The 18,536-nt window shown below is 40.8% G+C and overlaps 2 protein-coding genes across 2 annotated transcripts; one reads left to right on the top strand and one right to left on the bottom strand.

The window, feature by feature from the left end:
• Positions 1–1,592: 1,592 nt before the first annotated feature.
• On the bottom strand, positions 1,593–8,223 carry CLRN2 (clarin 2). The gene is made up of 3 exons (XM_063401679.1): positions 7,084–8,223; positions 3,827–4,006; positions 1,593–3,421 (listed from the first exon to the last, which is right to left on the bottom strand). The coding sequence occupies exons 1-3, from the start codon at positions 7,334–7,336 to the stop codon at positions 3,156–3,158; spliced, it is 699 nt and encodes a 232-aa protein (XP_063257749.1). The 5' UTR covers positions 7,337–8,223; the 3' UTR covers positions 1,593–3,155.
• Positions 8,224–8,252: 29 nt separating this feature from the next.
• Positions 8,253–17,729, top strand: QDPR (quinoid dihydropteridine reductase). Its single transcript, XM_063401677.1, has 7 exons — positions 8,253–8,411; positions 8,530–8,622; positions 10,073–10,169; positions 10,944–11,084; positions 13,447–13,555; positions 14,948–15,031; positions 16,864–17,729. Exons 1-7 carry the CDS (start codon positions 8,328–8,330, stop codon positions 16,970–16,972), a joined length of 717 nt encoding a protein of 238 aa, XP_063257747.1. The 5' UTR covers positions 8,253–8,327; the 3' UTR covers positions 16,973–17,729.
• Positions 17,730–18,536: the final 807 nt, after the last annotated feature.

The raw sequence follows: 18,536 nt of genomic DNA, 5'->3' as shown, positions 1-18,536 counted from the left end.
GTGTTGTGGCTGTCTCTGCAATGACAAATGGTGATGCTGAAGGTGATTCACAACTGGGCTGCAGGGCGAGCTGCAGCAGAGACGGAGCCCAGCAAAGCTCACAGCAGCAGGTGAAGCTGCCAGTCCAGACTTGATTTTGACACCTGGAATACACTGGGAACATAGTGATGGGGACTCAAGTATTAGGAGAAGAAAAGATTATTCAGCTGAATAATGCAGTATCTAGTGTTAAACAGAATGTATTTGAGAAAGTTACCAGCTATGAGGGAGAAATAAGGGATTTTGAATGCTTGTAAGTTGTACAGTTAATGAACAGTTTGGAGACCATGACAGTCTGTAGAACTGCTACGTGAATATCTCTCTGAAAGCTCTGCCCTTGTAGAGAGTTCTGAAAAAAGATTTGTGGAGGAAAAAGGGAAGAATAAATCCAGGAATAAATGAGGCTGAGTTTTGCCAGCTGCTGGAATGTCTCCTCAATGACCACGGTCCTTGCATGTGGCCACTGACGGGACCCTGGGGCCACCAAGGCTCTGCAGATGCCATGCTGTGGTATCCAAGTTCTGTGCCATTATCCCTGGTTGTGGCAAGGAATTGCTGCTCCTTTCATGCCTCCCTGGAAGTTAATGAGCATTAAATGAGGCTGGCCTTGTGTTGATAACAAGCTCTGCCTGCAGAAGACTTGCTCCAGTCCCTAGAACTCCCCAGGTTTGCTCGTATCACATCTCCAAAATGAGGAATTTGGACAGGGAAGTGTTTTCCAAGAGCTCCTCTGGAGCTGCAGGTAGGGGTTGATGAGGGGGAACATGCTCTGTCTGGGCTGTGCTTGGATGGAAACTTTGGAAGGACAGGCTGAGGCCTGGTGGGTTCATTTCCAGTGCCAGAAGGGTTCTCAGGATTTCTCTGGAATTGAAGCCTCTTGGCAGGAATACGTCGGCTGCTGCCCCTTTTGCTCCCAGGGACATCACAGGGTTAGATAACCTTTGCAGCTGAAAGTTTAATTTAGCCTTACATCTGTTTCATTAAGTTTAGTTCATGCACAGCAATACTTCTGTTCACTGTGAACTGAAAATTCCATTTTCTCACAGGTCACAATACAATCATTGGGTGATAATGTTATTTGGCCATCCAACTTGTGCAGCTACAGTATCCCACTGTGATGTTTCGTAGGTGTGCTGTAAGAGCAATCTCTTGGACTTTTACCACAGAGTATGCTCCACTGTTGAATTGATTCAAACCAAAAACCTACAATGCTCATCAGCCCAGTTACCCCCTTTTAGCTTCGTATATACAGTGCATTCTGCAGGTTCTTTCAGAGATACTGTGACCTACCTAGGAATCCACTCCAACAAATCTGTAATCTTGTCATACCTAAACAGTCCCATGATTCTTATTCAATAATATTTTTGGAAGGGGTGGAAATTTGAGGGGTGGAAATCAAGCAGTTCATGATCAGTATAAAAATGTGTTGTAATACATGCATAGTAATACTACTGAAAAGCATTTTCAAAGCAATCACTCAGTATCAAGGATGTAAGAACCTGATTCCTTTACACCTCCTGAAGTGAATTATATTTAGTAAAAGCTAAGCTACATGCCATGATCTAATTCTTTCTGTACAGTAACTACATATAAATTATACATGTTCATAGAACAATTACAAAGGACAAGTATTACATTTTTTACTTGTGTAATTATGCTGCACTTCAAGTTTTTTTTTAATCTCAAAGCCACTCAGAATTTTCTGGGAGGGTAAGGTGGTGGTACCACAGAGGGCTCTGTGGACAATTTTCAGGGCAATACTGTGTTGTTACCATCTAAGACACCAGTGTAGATGGGGTCTGTTTGCGGCCTATCCATGTTCTGGCTATTGCACCATCTTTCTGGAATTGTGGCCCAGGGTACAGTCTGAGTGAAAGCACCAGTAAATTTAGAAGAACAGTGAAGTAAGAGGGTGGTATAAAATAGGAACTTTTTTCTGCTTTATTGAGTCTCCTTTATGCTAAAATTCTAACAGGTCTCAATACTCATCATAATTTTCCATCTATGTCTTAAATTTTTAAAAATAATCTTAGTGCTCCTGAAAACAAAAGTGGCTCATGGTGTCTTGAAGAAGACAGGTTAGTAGGGCCTATTGCAGGGGCACCCTCACAAATTTCTGCTTCACTCATAATCCTGCTAACCTTGTATAACCAAACCCAGAGATGGTAGAGGCCACTGTATCCACTATTAATGGTATATTCCATATTCTTTTCTCAAAAATATTCACTCCTTGTGACCTATGAACTGGTCAAATCCATGTCAAAATTATGGTACTTCCTAAGAAAGTAACTTTTCCATACATTTAGCCAGTTCTATTAATTTCAGTACTGTTTCATCATGCATCACTTTTACTTGATTTCAGATAGAGTTAACAATTAACACAGTTATGAAGAAAATTAATCTGTCAGATTAATATTTTCCAGGTTATCTAGAAGCACTATTACCCTTAATGTGTTTACTTCCAGAAGCTGCATTGAAACATTCACCTAGCAGCTAATAATCCTTTTTTTCATAGACTAATAGCATCCCATATACTTTACATTTCTCACTTCTTTGTCTTGTGGTATTGGATAATTTCTCTTTTAAAAACATTTCACACACACACATACTCACATACTTAGCCTCTGCTGCCCCTTAACTTTAGCCTCACAGATGTTTTCTTTTTCAATGCCGTATAACATCATCAGACGTATAAGTCCCTCTAAATATGCTCTAGATAATTCTGTGAAAGTAAATGCCAAATATACACTTTTTTCTGTTTTGAAATAAAGTTATAATTTGAAAGATTTGTGATAAACATACTGTCTTTCTAAATAAAGACATTTGGTTTGATTAAATATTTTACCTTAGTTTTCTAAAATACTCCAAAGTACAAATTTTCTAAAAACTGAGAAACAGTACATATTCACTGCAGGTACCAGTCTGTTTTGAGAATAATGATATTTGTAGCATTTTCTTTTTTATTTTTTCACAGACATCTTAGTTGCTTGTATTGTAGGATGACATCTTTACTCAGGTTTATATGTAAATCATCTATCCAAAACAAAGGCTGAAGAGCCAAGAAGCTGTTCCTGTCACAACAGTCCACTTGACCAAAATAGTTTTGTGTAGATTTGTTAGTACATGATATCTTCTGCTGTAACATTCACTTCTTCTGTTTTAGTCTTAATTTTAGGGAAATGAATCTCACTAACGGCTATAAGCAGCAAATTCACTGCATGTGCTGTGGCACTTGCCACACAAATCCAAAAACAGTCTTCAAAGCGTTCTTCTAAAATGACAAACCGAAAGACGTGTTCCCGAAAATTGGCAATTCTTTCTGTGAGGTGATGAAGTTTCACAGCAGCCATGAAGCTGGTGACTGCAAGTACTACAAATCCACCTGCAACAAAAATGAAATAAGTATTCACCGTTATCAAATCAAAACAAGACAGATATTTTGATCCTGCTTCAAAAGACTTATTGAATAATCAGTGAGCACTTTACAGAGTAGAGATAGACAAAGGCATGGCTTAAACACTTTCAAAATGCTTAGGCTTTGTTGTATGGGCAAACATACTTTTATGTGTGACATAAAGCCTAAAGGCTGGCGTTCATAGCTCCTGTTAAGTGTTGACTAGACACAATAAGCCACCTGGAAGTTCTGTTTTAAAAGGCGTGAATTCACCACCAACTTCATTGTGTTCACAAGTATTTAAGTCAAAGAGGTATTTAGTAAGGCAGAATAAGGAACTTGTATCATTTTCTATGAATGTGGCTACAGAAAAACAGTGGAAAATTACTTTACCTGCAAGGAAGTTCCAAAGGCATGCTCCTGCTGGACCGTTAATAGCCCGATAAGGAACCTTTATTGCGTTAAGAATGCAGAATCCAAAACTGACCAGAGAAAAGAAAATGGCCACACAGAGGAATATTATGATCATCACATGCAGACCTGTATTCAACTTTTTCACCATGTGTGGAAAAACTGTCAAGAAAAAATAAATTGTCTGTTCAGTGTATAGGTTTTCTTGATAATGGTAAACATCATACTGTGCTGGTGCTTCAAATTCTAATTATATTTAAGGAAGACTATTTTTTATGGAGATGTGGAATTTAGCTAGTTGCACGCATCTCAGTTCCTGATGCTTTATTTTTCTGTGCCTCAGACAAACCAGGGCTATTCTGCTACAGGAATAATCCTCTACACAGGATCTGTGAATAAGGATTCAGGCTTAAGTCCTGTTTATCTAGCGGTGTTAATGTTTTTATCTCTGCTACTGTATTGTCTGCTATGTACTTTCTTGTCTCTTTTTCACCACTGTTCTCTGTTCCAAACTCCTGGTTTGAGCTTCTCATCCCTGTCTCATGCTTCTAATCTCATCCATTTGAAGTCTGATAGTCTCCATTTTCTTGTTCAGCCCTTTGCTGCCTAAAATAATACCACTTTTTTGTGTTTATTTTCTCATGTTCTTTTTTTTCTTAATCCTCTCTTTACTGCTAGCTCCGGTGAGATCTGCCCTGATTTAATATATCCTAATCCCCCAGGTTTGCCCTTTGAGATTCCCTTCCTGGTTTCTAATCTAGTGTTTATGGCCCCTTTGTGCCTTTCTGGGCATCTGGCAGTGTTTTAGCTACAGCTGTAGGAAGCCTGTAAAGCAGTCAGGTGGGCTTTAGGTGAGGCCATGTTTTGCTATGGGCACAAGCTCTCCTCAGCAGCCTGTCACTCACCTGTCTCTAGAGAACAGTTATTTTCCTGGTTCTCTCTTCACAGACACAATTCCTTTGTTGGAGGGCCAGACTGGCCAGCAGCAGGAAATGTACACCCGAGTGTTTAGTTTATCCTGCAGCCCTCTAGTAACAGAATCAGGAGAAATGTGAGTAGGGAGTTGTAGGTGACTGACAGGAAAGAGAGAGGCCGATTGAGAGGAACCCTAAAACACAAGGTGATCAAGAGGAGACCTTCAGCTAGCATAGCTCACTCATACATGTTTTGAAGAATTCACTTCCTAATTTCTAAAAAGTTACTACAAAGAAGGTGTACTATGTTATAAACAAATAAATAAATTCCTACATGTGCTGCATAACTGACAAAAAACCCCCAAAGTCTAAACAAGCCACCTGAAAAGTAGGCAGCAATAGTTGGTAGATGTCACCATGAACTTCAGGCATGTAATTTGATCATGACATGACAGAATTATAGTAGATTCTGTAGGAAAAAATCATACTGTAAAAATCCCATACTCCAGTGAATGTTAACAGAGTGAAAGGAGATGTACCAATAGCAGTAAATTATTGCAGTTTGGAATTCTGAAGTGTCAGAGGTACTGCAATACTGTGTCATATGATGTCTTAGCTTTGTCTTGATCTATGGTGCCAGTGAAGTCCATTTAGATTATCACATTCCCCATGAAAAGTCTCACAGTTCTTCCTAAGTGCAGAATGCTTGGAGATTAAGGGACACATTCAAACAACAACAACAACAAAGTCAAACCCAGAACCCCTAGACCTGCTCACCACTGTGCCAAAGTAACAGCTTCGTGTATTGTTGTTTGAAACCAGTACTGTGAAAATATCAAACTCAATAGTTATTAAAATACTTAAAACGAAAAACCTCTGAAACAGTTGTTGACCAAAATGTGTATTTGTGCTTACTGCACTTTATGTTTTTCAGTTCTAACAGAGAATTATTACTATTTTCAGTGAGAGCTCTGTTTGTCTAAGGAGTGCCAGCTCACGTCCTCCAATTGCATATTGATGTATTTCAGAGTGACTTTGGAACAAAATGCCCTCCTCTCAGGTTGCACAGTAAAAAATCAGAAAGTTCATTAAATAGTCCAGAAAGTTGTACAGAGTTTTAAAGGAGATTGGCTAATTTTTCCTCACTCTCTCTGCCAGGATGGAGTGAAAGAACTGGGACTAGATGAGCATGACTGCTATGTCCATGTCATGAAGTTGCAGTTTCAATCAGAGCATATGCAATAATTTAGTTACTGTAAAAGTGACCAGAAAATATTAATCCACTTTAACTACTGGCCTTGCTGATCTAAGTTGAGGTTGCTCTGGTTCTTTTCTCCATTCCCTCTGAAGTCCTACACTCACATCTGCCTTCAGGTTTTTATAGAAGGGCTTGTGCAGTTGTGTAGTCAGACACAATTGTATGGGAAAACAAGTATTTATTTTTGTAGGTTAAATTTTTGGCCAGTTTAACTTCTGAGCTACCTCACCTCTACTACCAGAGCCATTGCAAAGGATGGGACAGGACAGCATTGCTGTGGGCCAGGGGGAGAGTGAGACTGCAACAGCTTCAACTCGCATTGGTTTAAATTTCAGTAGATCAGTACACTGAACTAAAAATCTTCAATGCAAATTACCATTTTCACTACAGAACAGCATGAGTGAAATTTGGAAATCATCTAGCGTACAGCTCAATGCTTTCAAGACCTCAAGAAAATCCTGTATGTTAAAAAGAATACATTTAGAAGAGTTTCTACACTTGTTAAGAGTTCAGCAATTTTTTGTGTCCCAGCTAAATAGAAAAGAAGGTAAAAATTTCTTCACCATGTTAATAAAGTTAGTGATATGTGCTATGGTAGACATTTGCATTAAGACAGCCAGAGAAATACAGAAATGTGTCCAGCTAAATAAATCTCTGCTTCTTAAAGCGAAAAAACCTCAGAAGAGTTCACCAGAGAAGGCAAGGACAGAGGTAGAGAGATAGCAGAGCAAAACCTGGCATAGGAAAAAGTCAGTCAAGGGTAAAGTATGACTTACAGGGTCATCTCCAAATGACTTTCACCCCCTCCACAAGGCTGAAAGGAAAGTCTGCATCTAGCCCTAGGGATTTTTTTTCCCTAACTTGATTCCAGGACTACAGAATATAACTGTAGGAAAAAGCATTCCTGCAATGATAGAAATTTGATATTCACACTCAAGATGTCAAACCATAAAGACTGCAGATTTATTTAATAATAATATGCATTCTAAAGTTCTGTAAACAGAAATAATAAAGTGCTAAACTTGAACTAGATATTAGACTAAATATTCAACCAAAATTGTACTTACTTGTGAATTTGGAACGCCGCCCGCCCAAGCCACATTGGCGTATTTTGCCACCCCGAAAGAGTCCGTAGTAAATTTCTCCAATGAACTTGACCAGCTCTGGATCTGTGGCATTGACCAAATCAGCCCCTGTTTTGCAAAGGATCTTTCCAGTCATCCACTTTGGGGTTCCCATTGCAACAACAATCAAGATAAAAGACACAAAACTTATTAGAGAAGCCAAGGCAAATAATGTCTTTTTAAAGCAGCCAGGCATCCTAGTGCTTTCAAGGGATCATCTCCAAGCCCTCTCTGCAGTAGTCAAACATATTTCCCATTTCTCATCATGCTCCAAAATCCACAGCTGAATACCAGGCATCTCAAAATACTTCTCTTTGTATTTTGAAGGTTCAGCAATTAATCTGTACGGTTAAAAATCAAGGCAAAAATGCATTTTTCTGCAACAACATCCTGAAATTGTTGCAAGTAACGGCTTCATTAATTTGTAGTGCAGTGATACTTCTTTCTGCAGCAAGTAATCCTATCTCTGTGGCCCGTCTAATGTTTCCTCAGGGGTTTAATTGTCCTGCTCGAATGACATCGAATTTTACTGCAACCTCATGTGAAGAAAATTTGGAGAAAAATTCAGTTTCTTGGATTATTTTAAAAGGTGGGTGAATATCTGTGTGCAAGGGACAGCATTATAACAGCACAATTTGGCCGAAGGCTTCTGCTGTCGTCTCGGCCGTGCTGAGCTCCCCGGCGCTTGCTCCCACCCAGCCTCTAAATGTCACTGCAGGCAGAGTTATCTGAGGGACAGAAACGACGGCTCTGGAATCTTCCGGATCACAGCGGGCGCACGAAGCCCCTCGCAGCCGGGGTGGCCTGGCCGGCCCTGCCACAGCCCGGGGCTCTCATGAGGTGTAACTCAAGCGACAGGTGCGGTCCATGAGCGCTGAAGAAAACCGGCCGTAATTGTCTGCACTTCTACGATTACTGCTACCTGAGCCCTGGGGGGACCTTCAGAGCCACTAATTAATTAATTAACTAGCAGCAGCAGGAGTCCTGGGGACTAATAACACGGTCCCTTGCCGTGGCTCGGCCGAAGCTTTGGGACTTGTCCCTCGCCTCCCCCCACTCCACACGGCCCGGGCGGGCGGTGCAGCCCGGCCCAGCCCCTCGCACCTCCCACGGCCGGGCGGTGCCGCCCTCACCCGCCCCGTGGGGCGGCCCAGCCGCGCCGGGAGAGCAGCGCCGGAGCAGCGGGCATGGCGGCGGGCAGGGTGCTGGTGTACGGGGGCAGGGGCGCGCTGGGCTCCCAGTGCGTGCGCTACTTCAAGTCCAAGAACTGGGTAAGCGGCGGGCCGGGAGCTTGCGAGGCGGGGAACCCGGGGGGGAGCAGCCGTGCCCCGCCGGGCCGGGCGCTCCGGGGCGCGGGCCGCTAACGCGCCGTTCCTCTCGCCGCGGCAGTGGGTGGCCAGCATCGACCTGGCGGAGAACGCGGACGCCAGCGCCAACGTGGTGGTGACGGCGACCGACTCCTTCCCCGAGCAGGCCGAGCAGGTGGGTCGGCGGCCGGTGAGGCGGTGCGGCGGTGCAGCAGCCAGCCTCCCCCGGGAGTGCGCATCCCTTCGGCCGAGGCAGGCAGGGAGCCTCCCCGGGAGTGCGCATCCCTTCGGCCGAGGCAGGCAGGGAGCCTCCCCGGGAGTGCGCATCCCTTCGGCCGAGGCAGGCAGGGAGCCTCCCCGGGAGTGCGCATCCCTTCGGCCCAGCGGTGCACGGAGCTTCCCCGCGGGCTTGTGCATCTCTTTCGCTGCCCGCGGTTACGAGGCGGCTGCAGGGGTGGGTCGGGCTCCATGCAGGAAGCAGGAGCGCGGTCGGTGGCGGTCTTGCGGCCATACCGCGAAACTCAAGATCCTTCAGCTTCTGCTCATCGCTTCTTTTTAATTTGTTGTAATTCCTTTTAAATGAATACGCACAAAGAGCTTGATCTCGCATATTGGAGGCTCAGCACATAAGGCAGTTTTGCTTTGTTTTTTTTCTTGGCTTTTAAAAGTCACTGAAAAGACTGACCCAGGTGAGTTACAATGAGGATGGGTAAGGACATCTTAAAATGCAGCCCTTCTTTCAAATACCCAAAGCTATAAATGTGTTGTGGGTAAGTAGATGGGGCGCTCAAAGCATATGAAAATAAGCCCCAAGGGATCCCTAGGGGAATGCACTGGTTTCCACAAAGGTGAATGTGAGAAGTATCTAAGCCAACCTAAACAAATAGTTTGCTTTATTCTCGACAGTTAGGATTAATTTTTTGCATTTTTAATTCCAAACCAATTTCCATTACTGATATACTGAATATCTAGCATCTGCACAACTCCTGAAGCTTTGGAAGAGTAACATAGAATATGTACAATACAATTTTCAATATGGTTTTGCAAAAGCTGTTGGTTCTTCTTCACTTGATGAGAGATGGATTATTTGCTGTTTACTTTGACAAAGAAAATTAATAGCCAATAAATTCATGACTGGCTTCAAGGTCTTATATTAGAAAGAGGGCAAATCAGAGATACCTGAAAGTATACAAGCTCAAATTTAGTTGCCAGGCTCAAACTGATGGCTGTGGTCTAGACAGTAGCAATAACGAGGCTAATCTTTAGTTGTTTTTCTTGCACTGTCATCAAGAGTGACACCAGCAGTCCTGGTCAGATGTGGAGTTTCATTTCCCATCTTAAACAACACCATACTTGGAAGAGAACCTGTCAATAATACTTTTTGCTAACAATAGAGGTAAGGGTTAGGTGTTTCAGCCCTGATGATCCTTTATTTCCAGTGACAGCACACACTCTATGGCTTTCATTCGTCTGACTTTCATCTAGAGTTATGTTTTAACACAGTTGTTTTGAGTTCATGGGTATTTGAGTTCAAATGTTTAAGGCATTTGTCATGTTTACCTCTGTTTACCTCTTTACCTTATCAGTGCAGTGTTTTCAGTGTGTTCTTGTTCTGTGTGTTGAAGGTGACAGCAGAAGTTGGAAAACTTCTTGGTGAAGAAAAAGTGGATGCGATCTTGTGTGTAGCAGGAGGATGGGCTGGAGGCAGTGCCAAAGCCAAGTGTAAGCCCTTGGTACAGACATGCTGGTGAAAACGTGAATGATACCTGAGAGAAGTCCTTAAAAACCTTCCTTCCTGAGTCCAGGAGAGAACAAAAGCATAGAAGTACAAAATAGCCTAGTCACAGTGCTTCTTAGTGCTTCTCTGAAGTTTTGCTTTCTGTTAAATTTGCACTGCGCTTAGTTTCTTCAGTAATGTTTGTTGATGTACTAATTTTTATCAAAAAGTTCTGATGTGCTTTCTGAAGGAGCTCAGCATTGTTATCTATGAACTGACTTTTGCTGAGATTACCTGAGTCAGGCAAGTTATCCAAGACACATGGATGTTGTTTCCTAGGTCATTGCTTTATGTGTAAAACCTCAGTTGCTTCCTGCAGTTCTCAGAGCTGTTACTGTGCAATACGATATTGGAAGGCCCTGCCTAATCATGCTACAGAAAAAAACCCTTCAGATTAAAAAAGGCTTTTAAACATGTGGTATTCATAATGAAATTTATACTTTTTCCACTTCTGTAGAGATACAACAAGAAAAATTACCTTGTTTTCTGTCTGGAGTAAATTTGGTAAAATGTATTTCCTTTCTTCCCCCTTTTGGTTTGGATGTTACAGGCTCAAAGAGAAGGGAGATACAAAAGACATAAATGAATATTTTACAGTGGGGAGGTAGAAAATGGTAGAAAGCATGTTTTCATAGTGCTGTTGCACTGTGTGTAACAGTGGGGAAATCAGGGTTAAAAGTCTTCCTTTGGCTAATTTCACTAATTCTCTCCCTAACCAGCTTTATACAAAAACTGTGATCTGATGTGGAAGCAGAGTGTTTGGACATCGACTATTTCCAGCCATCTTGCCACAAAACACCTGAAAGAAGGTGGCCTCTTGACTCTGACAGGAGCTCAAGCTGCTTTATCTGGAACCCCAGGTAAAATGCCACACTTGACAGCTGCAGGGACACCAGCAGTTAGAGAAGGTTGTTTATCTGAGCATTCTTGTTTGTGAAGCAATAACTTCACACCCTGGGTTCTTGACATCTAGCCCAAATGGGACCCTGCTGCTCAAACGTGTAAGGAAAAGTGTGGTTTTACTGGTACCAGTATTGAATCTCAAAGCTGTAGTGCAAGCACATAGAATCAGTATTTAAACAGTATTTAACACACATTGGTGAAATGTACTTGGATAGTATATGATACAGAAAAAATTTGGAAGATAATGAAGACTGGAAGCACACAGCAACGTAAGTACAATGCTTAGGCAAAGTTAAATTTCCTATTTGTGTTCTGAAAGACAGAGTCCTTAATTGACCAATCTTTCTGGTGGTGATGATTCAGCTGATTCTGATAACTGTGCTTGTCCTGTTCCTGTTGTGATTCCAGTCTTTGCTTCAGACACAGATAAGCTTGTTGACTGTTGGCTTTGTCCCCAGCTAGCTATTTAATGGGAACTTTATTGGATTTTTAATCTTGCTCCTCAACCATGTTGGTTTGCATGGACGAAGAAATCTGGGAGCAATTAAAAAAAAAAAAAAAGGCCTGACACACAAGCCCACAGGCAGCAAGAGGAAAGTGAGACAAATACTCCTATTTCCCAAGTTTTTATTAGTGTCATTTCAACAATGTTTTTAAGACACAGATACTAAGATTTTAAAACATAGACAATTTATGAATGTTCTCAAAAGCTTTGCCTAAAACTGTTCTGGCAAAAATATTCTATATATTTTCTAGTTAATGATTAATCTTTTGTGTTTATAGCAGCCTCTGTTATAGTCAAAGATAAAAGATTTATTTTTGAGAATAAGCAGACGAATAATTTACAGTGAACTGCTGACTGACTATACACAAATGAAAAAAATATGAATTCTGGCAAACTCTCATGGTTTTTGTTTGGGTGGTCTTGGGAGGTAGGGACCACAACACAGGAATCAAAGTGATGAGCCTTCCATCACTTTAGTTTTGAACTAGCTGGTTTCAGCTAGTCTGGATTTTTTTGAAAGTCACAGCAGTGCTTTGGGCAAACACATGCAACTTATTAACATCAGGGAGAATTGGGAAAGAGTTGTTACTCAACTTTTGTAAATAAGTCTTATTAGCCTTGCTATGACCAGTTGTTCTGGAAGAAATAATCTTTTTCTTGTTTGCTGTTTATCAGATTTTTCTTTTCCTGTGAGAAAATCTTGCCTCACATAATGCAAACTGAAGAACACTGAAAATTACATGAACAGTGACAGAAGCAGTGCAAGTGGGATGTCTGATAAATGTATCAAGCGTGAAAAGGTTTCTAAGAAGTTTTAGAATGTTTGGTGTAGGGAAGATGAGAGAGGGATATGATATGAATATGATATGTATGTGAATATTTTTATCATAACAAGTAAATTAGCTAGTGCTGTCCATGATTCCTCCTAATAAAAATGGATGTTATATAATATGTCTAATTACATTGTAGAAGTATTTCTATTATATTCAAAATACTTCTTTAAGAACATTGGAAAGGGGCTGAATAGCTGTATAAATGGGTAGGAAGAAAGACATGCAGTTGTAGTAGACAAAATATATTCATGTTTCCTTAGGTACTTTGTGTCTGGACTTCTTGACAGATACATGCCTTGAGACATCTGAGACCTCTAGCACCCTGATTGTCCAGATCTTGTTCCTGAGCAGGGTGTTTTATGCTCTGGTTCCTGCTGCTGTTACACTGCTAAATGCTGGCTGCCTAGAAAGCAACAGTTTTTAGGAAGAAGCTTGCTTTCCCTGCATGTTAATTATTAATTTTCTACCATGAGGGTTGGGGGTTTTTTTGTAGCTTTCTCCACAGGGCCTGTCACACCTGGGATGCTGACCAAGTGAATTCCAGATTTGAGAGGGAAGTGAACTGTATCTGTTTGGGTCCAAACTCACAAATACCTTAGTTATATGATGAAAATGATTAGAAGGGCCTATGTGTATGTTACTCTGTTAAATTTATAAACTTAGCCCTGTAGGTCACATCCTTCAGGGTGCATTTGGATACATTGACTAAACACGCTTGACTTGGTAAGCTGCTGATTTCTGTAGTGCTAAGTTAACTGAGTTCTGTGATAGTTTAAAGCCTTTGTATTAATATTACCATTTTTTCTTTTAATGTGTATGCTTTACAATACTTTCACTATGTATGCTTTAAAAGTCTGATTCTTTTCTGGCTGAGGTAAGTGGTCTTAATATTCACCAAACACTCTGTAGTTTCTGTCATGTTACTGCTGATGTTGAGGGCTGTTCTGATTGTGCTCTGATTTGCCTGGTTTTAATTTTTAGGGATGATTGCCTATGGCATGGCCAAAGGAGCAGTGCATCAGCTGTGTCAGAGTTTGGCTGGTGCCAGCAGTGGGCTGCCATCTGGTTCTGCTGCAGTTGCCATTTTACCGTAAGTGGTTGCCTAGTTTCTCTGCCTGTGTTGTTTTATTTAATTACTGCTGTAACCTGGAGCCACTCAGATGTGTTTGTAGTGTCCTATTCACAGCACACAAACAGCCTCTCAGACCTCCTCACAGAGAAAGGATGCATCTGCATGAACTGCAAAGGATGCATCTGCATCTGCATGAACAAAGGGTTATGCAAGTCACCCTAAAAATGATTATGTTCTTTTCTTTGCCTTTGCAAAACAGTAGTGGATGTTAGGATTAAAATTTGATTTACTTTTAATCAGTTTAACTGTAGCCATGCGTTAATGTATAATTGCTCTATTTCAGTGTAGACAGAACTGTAAAAATGAGATGAACTGTTCAGCAAAATTTTAGGCTTAGCTCTGTGATAATAGTAAGGCAAAGGGTTGCTTGACAGGTTTCACTTGATCAAAGATGCTTCTTCGTAAGGTGCTGCATACTTATGCTTGATTGGTAAAATCAGGTTACTTTGAGGACCTGTACACCAAAGAAGTTTAGCTTGCTTTCATTTTTGTCAGGAAAGCTAGTAAAAAGTGAATGGCCTAGTAGATCTTCACTATGTTTAATTTTTTTTTTTTTAATCCATCCTGTTGTAAAAGTTAGAAGTATTTTTCTTGCCAGGTCCATATCTAGTTCAGGACCCAAAATGTGAGACTAAAGAGTTCTGTACAGAGATGTGGTACACCACCTGAATTCTCTACTTTCGATTTCCTCACACACACTGTTAACACACTTCTTCAAGGCAGACAGGAATGGCATTAAATGTGTTTGGATAATGGACACCACCTTCTAGAGAGCTTTATAGGCAGGCACACGCCAAGATCAGGGGATTCTTGTGCATGCTGCTCTTGTGTAGTTCTCATGCAAAACTCTCTTAGGTGAATTTTTGAGAGGGTAAATGTACCTTGGATTGTTAACAGCATTTCAGTGAGGGAGTCCTGGGAAGTTAACCCTTTCATGTCATTGCATGTAGTGTAAATATGTAGTGTCAAAGTCAGGACTTCCTATATTGATGCACTTAGTCTCTCGAACGTGTGGATGTAGTGCATGTGTGCTGTGCAGTGCATGTGAACAGGCTTTTTGCTGCCATTCCCCATCTGCAGGAGAGAGGTGGGAAGGGAGCTGCAAGCTGAGTAATGGCTCCAATGGGCAGTTCCTCAGCTAGCCAGAAACCTGGGGGGTTCTTAGTTGGAGCCTTGGATATACATTGAAAATAATGACTGTATTCTGTTAACACACAGGGGGGTGCAAGGGAAATCCATACCACATGGAGTAAAAGTCAAGCACATATTACAGCAGTGAATGGAAGCAGGTGGTGCTCGTCAGAAACATGATATATAAATAAAAGGCTTGCTTATCTTTTTTAATCACAGGGTTACCTTAGATACACCAGCAAACAGGAAATCAATGCCTGATGCAGATTTCAGCTCCTGGACACCCTTAGAATTCATTGCAGAGTGAGTATCTGTGGGATAACTAAACAGTTCCTCACTGTCTCTCTTGCTGCTGCTTCTCAGTGCCTGTTCTTTTTAAATAGCTGTCTTGGATTTGCATGGATTTTTTTTCCTCCATCATTTATTGTGTATCTTTGTAAATCACATTGGATTTAATTACACAGGCTTCCTAACTGGAGAAAATTAGCCTAACTCCATCAACTTCAGCTTCTCTGCATGAGTTGTTCCAGCAAGGAAGATAGCCTTAAGCAGCTGGAAGCTGGAGAATTTCCTAAAGCCTGTAGACAAATTAAATTGCAGACAGCAGGTGCAGGAGACACCTGGCTTAAAGATAAACTGCAAATAAGCATATCACCTTGGGTGGGATTCTTTTTCTTCTAAGCACATTGTACTGTCCAGTTTATGGCACTTTAGTTCAGTTCTTTCAACTGGGAACATTTCTGCTCTTGTTCAGAAAAAATTAGGAAAGATTTTTTCTTTTTACTAGCCACAAAAACTTGTCCTGAATGATACTGCAAATTGCTGAAACTTCAAGTGTAGCTTATACAGTAGTAGGCTGAGATTATCTGCCTCACTGTTCTCATTCCTCAGGGTTAGAGAAGGTGCAGTGTCAATCTTGCCTTCTACCATGTGATGGCAAGTAGCAGAGTTTCTGTTGAGGGTGAACTCACATTTTAAGTCTTTTAGAACTGACAGTGGAATTGGATTTATCTGTTGCTAATTGTTCAGAGAGTAGTTTAGTTCTGACATCAGATTTCCTTTTTGTAAATTTTTTAAGGTGAATTCTAGAGATGGAAATGATTTTAGTTGCATCTGTTTTGTTTAGGCCTCTGCAGTTGTCTGATGAGGCTCTTTACAACAGCCCCATCAACTGAATTTAGCTGGCCTGAAAATGTTCAGGAGATGCTTAATTTATTGTGCTCCTGGGACAGCTTAGGGAGATGTTGCAGTGTTGCAAATTCTTTTATTAAGTTTAACTTTTAAGTAATTTATCCTTATAGGAAAATTCAGTTTATTGGTTTGTTTTGTTTCTAATTCCCTAAAGTTTAACCCCAGTGCTTTGAAAACTGAAAATCTCACTGTGCAACATCAGCATTCATTGGCAACATCTGCAGCTTGGGAAGGATGCAGGAAATCCTTTCCTATATGGCAGTTGAATTTTGTCCCCTGGAAGCTCTTGTTGGATAGTGGGATGTTCCAACGTGGCAGTTGCTATGTCTGCACTATTGCAAGGGCTGAAGGACCTGTAAAATATGCTTCACTTTTTGTAGTCTGTTTTGAGGAAAAAGATTGTTGCATTTTGATAAGGAGTCTCCTGATCTGCTACCTAGAATGTGTCCATCCTAGCACTATTTTAGTTGTCTTTAGGCTTTTTTTCTCCCACTGAGACCACTTTCACAGTTAAATATCAAAATATTGGCCAGTTGTCAGAGTAATGGGTTTAGCAACTCTATCCTAGCCATAAAACTGTATTTCTTATATATATATATGCTATAAAAGCAACTAAAGTAGCTCCTCCTTCCCCATTTCTATATTTTTTTTAACTGGCAAAAAAACCTAGCTACTCTGACATTTTAAGCTCCTGGCCTTTTCCTTTGAGATATTTTGGCAATGCTGTGTCCTCTAAAGCCCTCTGGATTTCTCCGGACCCTCTATGCAGTTCTGAGGGTCTGAATCCAGTAATCACGTCACACCGTACAAATCACTAGAGAGAGCAGTAGGAAAAGAAGGAAAAGTAATAGGCTTGTATTTTATTCTTCCAGTCAAAATACCTGAAAGTAGTTGTAATTTTTTTGTTTTCCCTCACCCTGTTTTATTCATTTATTTTAAAACAGAACCTTTTATGACTGGATAACAGGAAAGAATCGACCAAGCTCTGGCAGTCTAATCCAGGTGGTAACTACAGGTGGGAAGACTGAACTAGTTTCAGCAGCACATCTTTGATGTCAGTCACTTAAAGTGATGAAACTTCAGCAAAGGAGAAGCTGTGGAAAATCTGTCCACCAGTATGATTTGAATGGTCTTCTGTATCCAATGTTTGTAGTTATTCCATTAATGGAACCAGATTTCAAGTAATATTTCCGTGCTGTCGGTTGTGAGCTATCAGCGTTTGTTCACCAAATAATACCAACTTGTCTCTAAATGAAAGTTGCAGGCTTTAAAGCCTGTAGATGTCCTAATTCTGAGCATTATATGGCAACTCACCTGTGTTCTCTGAAATGGGAACTGTGCTTAACTATTTCATGTGATTGTATGCATAATGGTTGGATTTTTTTTCTCTGTCAGTAAGTGTTTCTGGCAACTTACTGTGAACCTTTCAATATTCTGTCTTTTTCTGTCTGAGAATATAACCCTACCCCTGCATATTATGTTGGCTGTAGCCATAGGGAGCACTGCAGTCACATATATGTCCTAGTTGTGTAACACGTTTCTTATGAAAGTTCCACTTGAGTTAATGAATCTGAGCAGAGATTACTCACTTGAGAAGGAATTCCTGATTTGCCTTATAGTTCATAAGCTGCTCTCAGGCCTACAGTTGTGGGATAAATAGTCATTCTGTTAAATGAATAGTGTGTCTTTCTCTTAGTCATGAATTCTTGACTGTTCATGAAGCAAAGTGCCATAAAGTAGTAGAAAAAAGCATACATGCACTTGAAAATGGAACTTTTTGTGCTAAATAAAATACATATTGTTTTATGTACTGGGCTGTCTCCATTACTGTAATCCCAATATTTTGATAACATTTTAATTGGTTTAATTGAACATGTAGTTCAGTTGGGGTAAAGGACTTAAATTTTTTACTTATTTAATTTTGATCATGGTGCATAAAATACATTTTTGGGTCTGCTGAAAATCTACTAGCCATGCATAGAGGCAGGCCTTCAGCTGAGGCAAATGTTTTCTTAAATCCAGCCATATTACATGGAAATACAGTTCAGAGAAAGAGTGCAGGCATTACCTGTTCTGAGCATGGACCTACAGGGAATCTGCACCGTTGGATTTTTGGGAACATGTTGAAAGCGATTGAATATGCAAAGTTGTGTATATGTTGTCCCTCTGCACATTTTTTGGTTTTTTTTATTACTTCAGGGTTGTGTTGGGGAAGGATTTACTGCCATGAGTCAGGAAACTTTTCCCTTCTTCCTACTGGAAAAACTTACCATGTGCCCATGTTAATTTTAAAATAGAATAATTGCCTATTTTGGTATGACTGTCTCTTTACTTGTTTTGTTTTGCTGGATGCAAAGGTAGACAGGAATTTTTCTGTCCTGTCAAACCAGTCCAGGACTGTCAGTTTGTAAATCTGATTTTGATTTTAAGTGAAAAGCTTGCAATGGCACTGCTGCACCAGCAGTTTCTACAGGCTCAGACTATGGACAAAAACTGCAAGGGACTGGTAGGGAATGAAACCCTAGGATGCTACTCAGTTATTCTGGAAAAGGGGGTGGCTATCATACTACAAATTAACATGATTTGAAGGCTTCCCTTTGCCAAGCTAGCTAAAACA

Source organism: Prinia subflava, chromosome 7 (genome assembly GCF_021018805.1).
Source record: "Prinia subflava isolate CZ2003 ecotype Zambia chromosome 7, Cam_Psub_1.2, whole genome shotgun sequence".
NCBI classification, from domain to species: Eukaryota; Metazoa; Chordata; class Aves; order Passeriformes; family Cisticolidae; genus Prinia; species Prinia subflava.
This window is presented reverse-complemented; position numbering and strand designations above follow the sequence as displayed.

Excerpts from the sequence above, each read along its gene's own strand:
- CLRN2 (XM_063401679.1), bottom strand. The coding sequence starts at position 7,336 with ATGCCTGGCTGCTTTAAAAAGACATTATTTGCCTTGGCTTCTCTAATA. Across the intron at positions 4,007-7,083 it reads GCGGCGTTCCAAATTCACAA|TTTTTCCACACATGGTGAAA; the intron begins GTAAGTACAATT and ends TTTTCTTGACAG. Across the intron at positions 3,422-3,826 it reads CCTTTGGAACTTCCTTGCAG|GTGGATTTGTAGTACTTGCA; the intron begins GTAAAGTAATTT and ends TTTTTGTTGCAG.
- QDPR (XM_063401677.1), top strand. The coding sequence starts at position 8,328 with ATGGCGGCGGGCAGGGTGCTGGTGTACGGGGGCAGGGGCGCGCTGGGC. Across the intron at positions 8,412-8,529 it reads ACTTCAAGTCCAAGAACTGG|TGGGTGGCCAGCATCGACCT; the intron begins GTAAGCGGCGGG and ends TCGCCGCGGCAG. Across the intron at positions 13,556-14,947 it reads GCTGCAGTTGCCATTTTACC|GGTTACCTTAGATACACCAG; the intron begins GTAAGTGGTTGC and ends TTTTAATCACAG.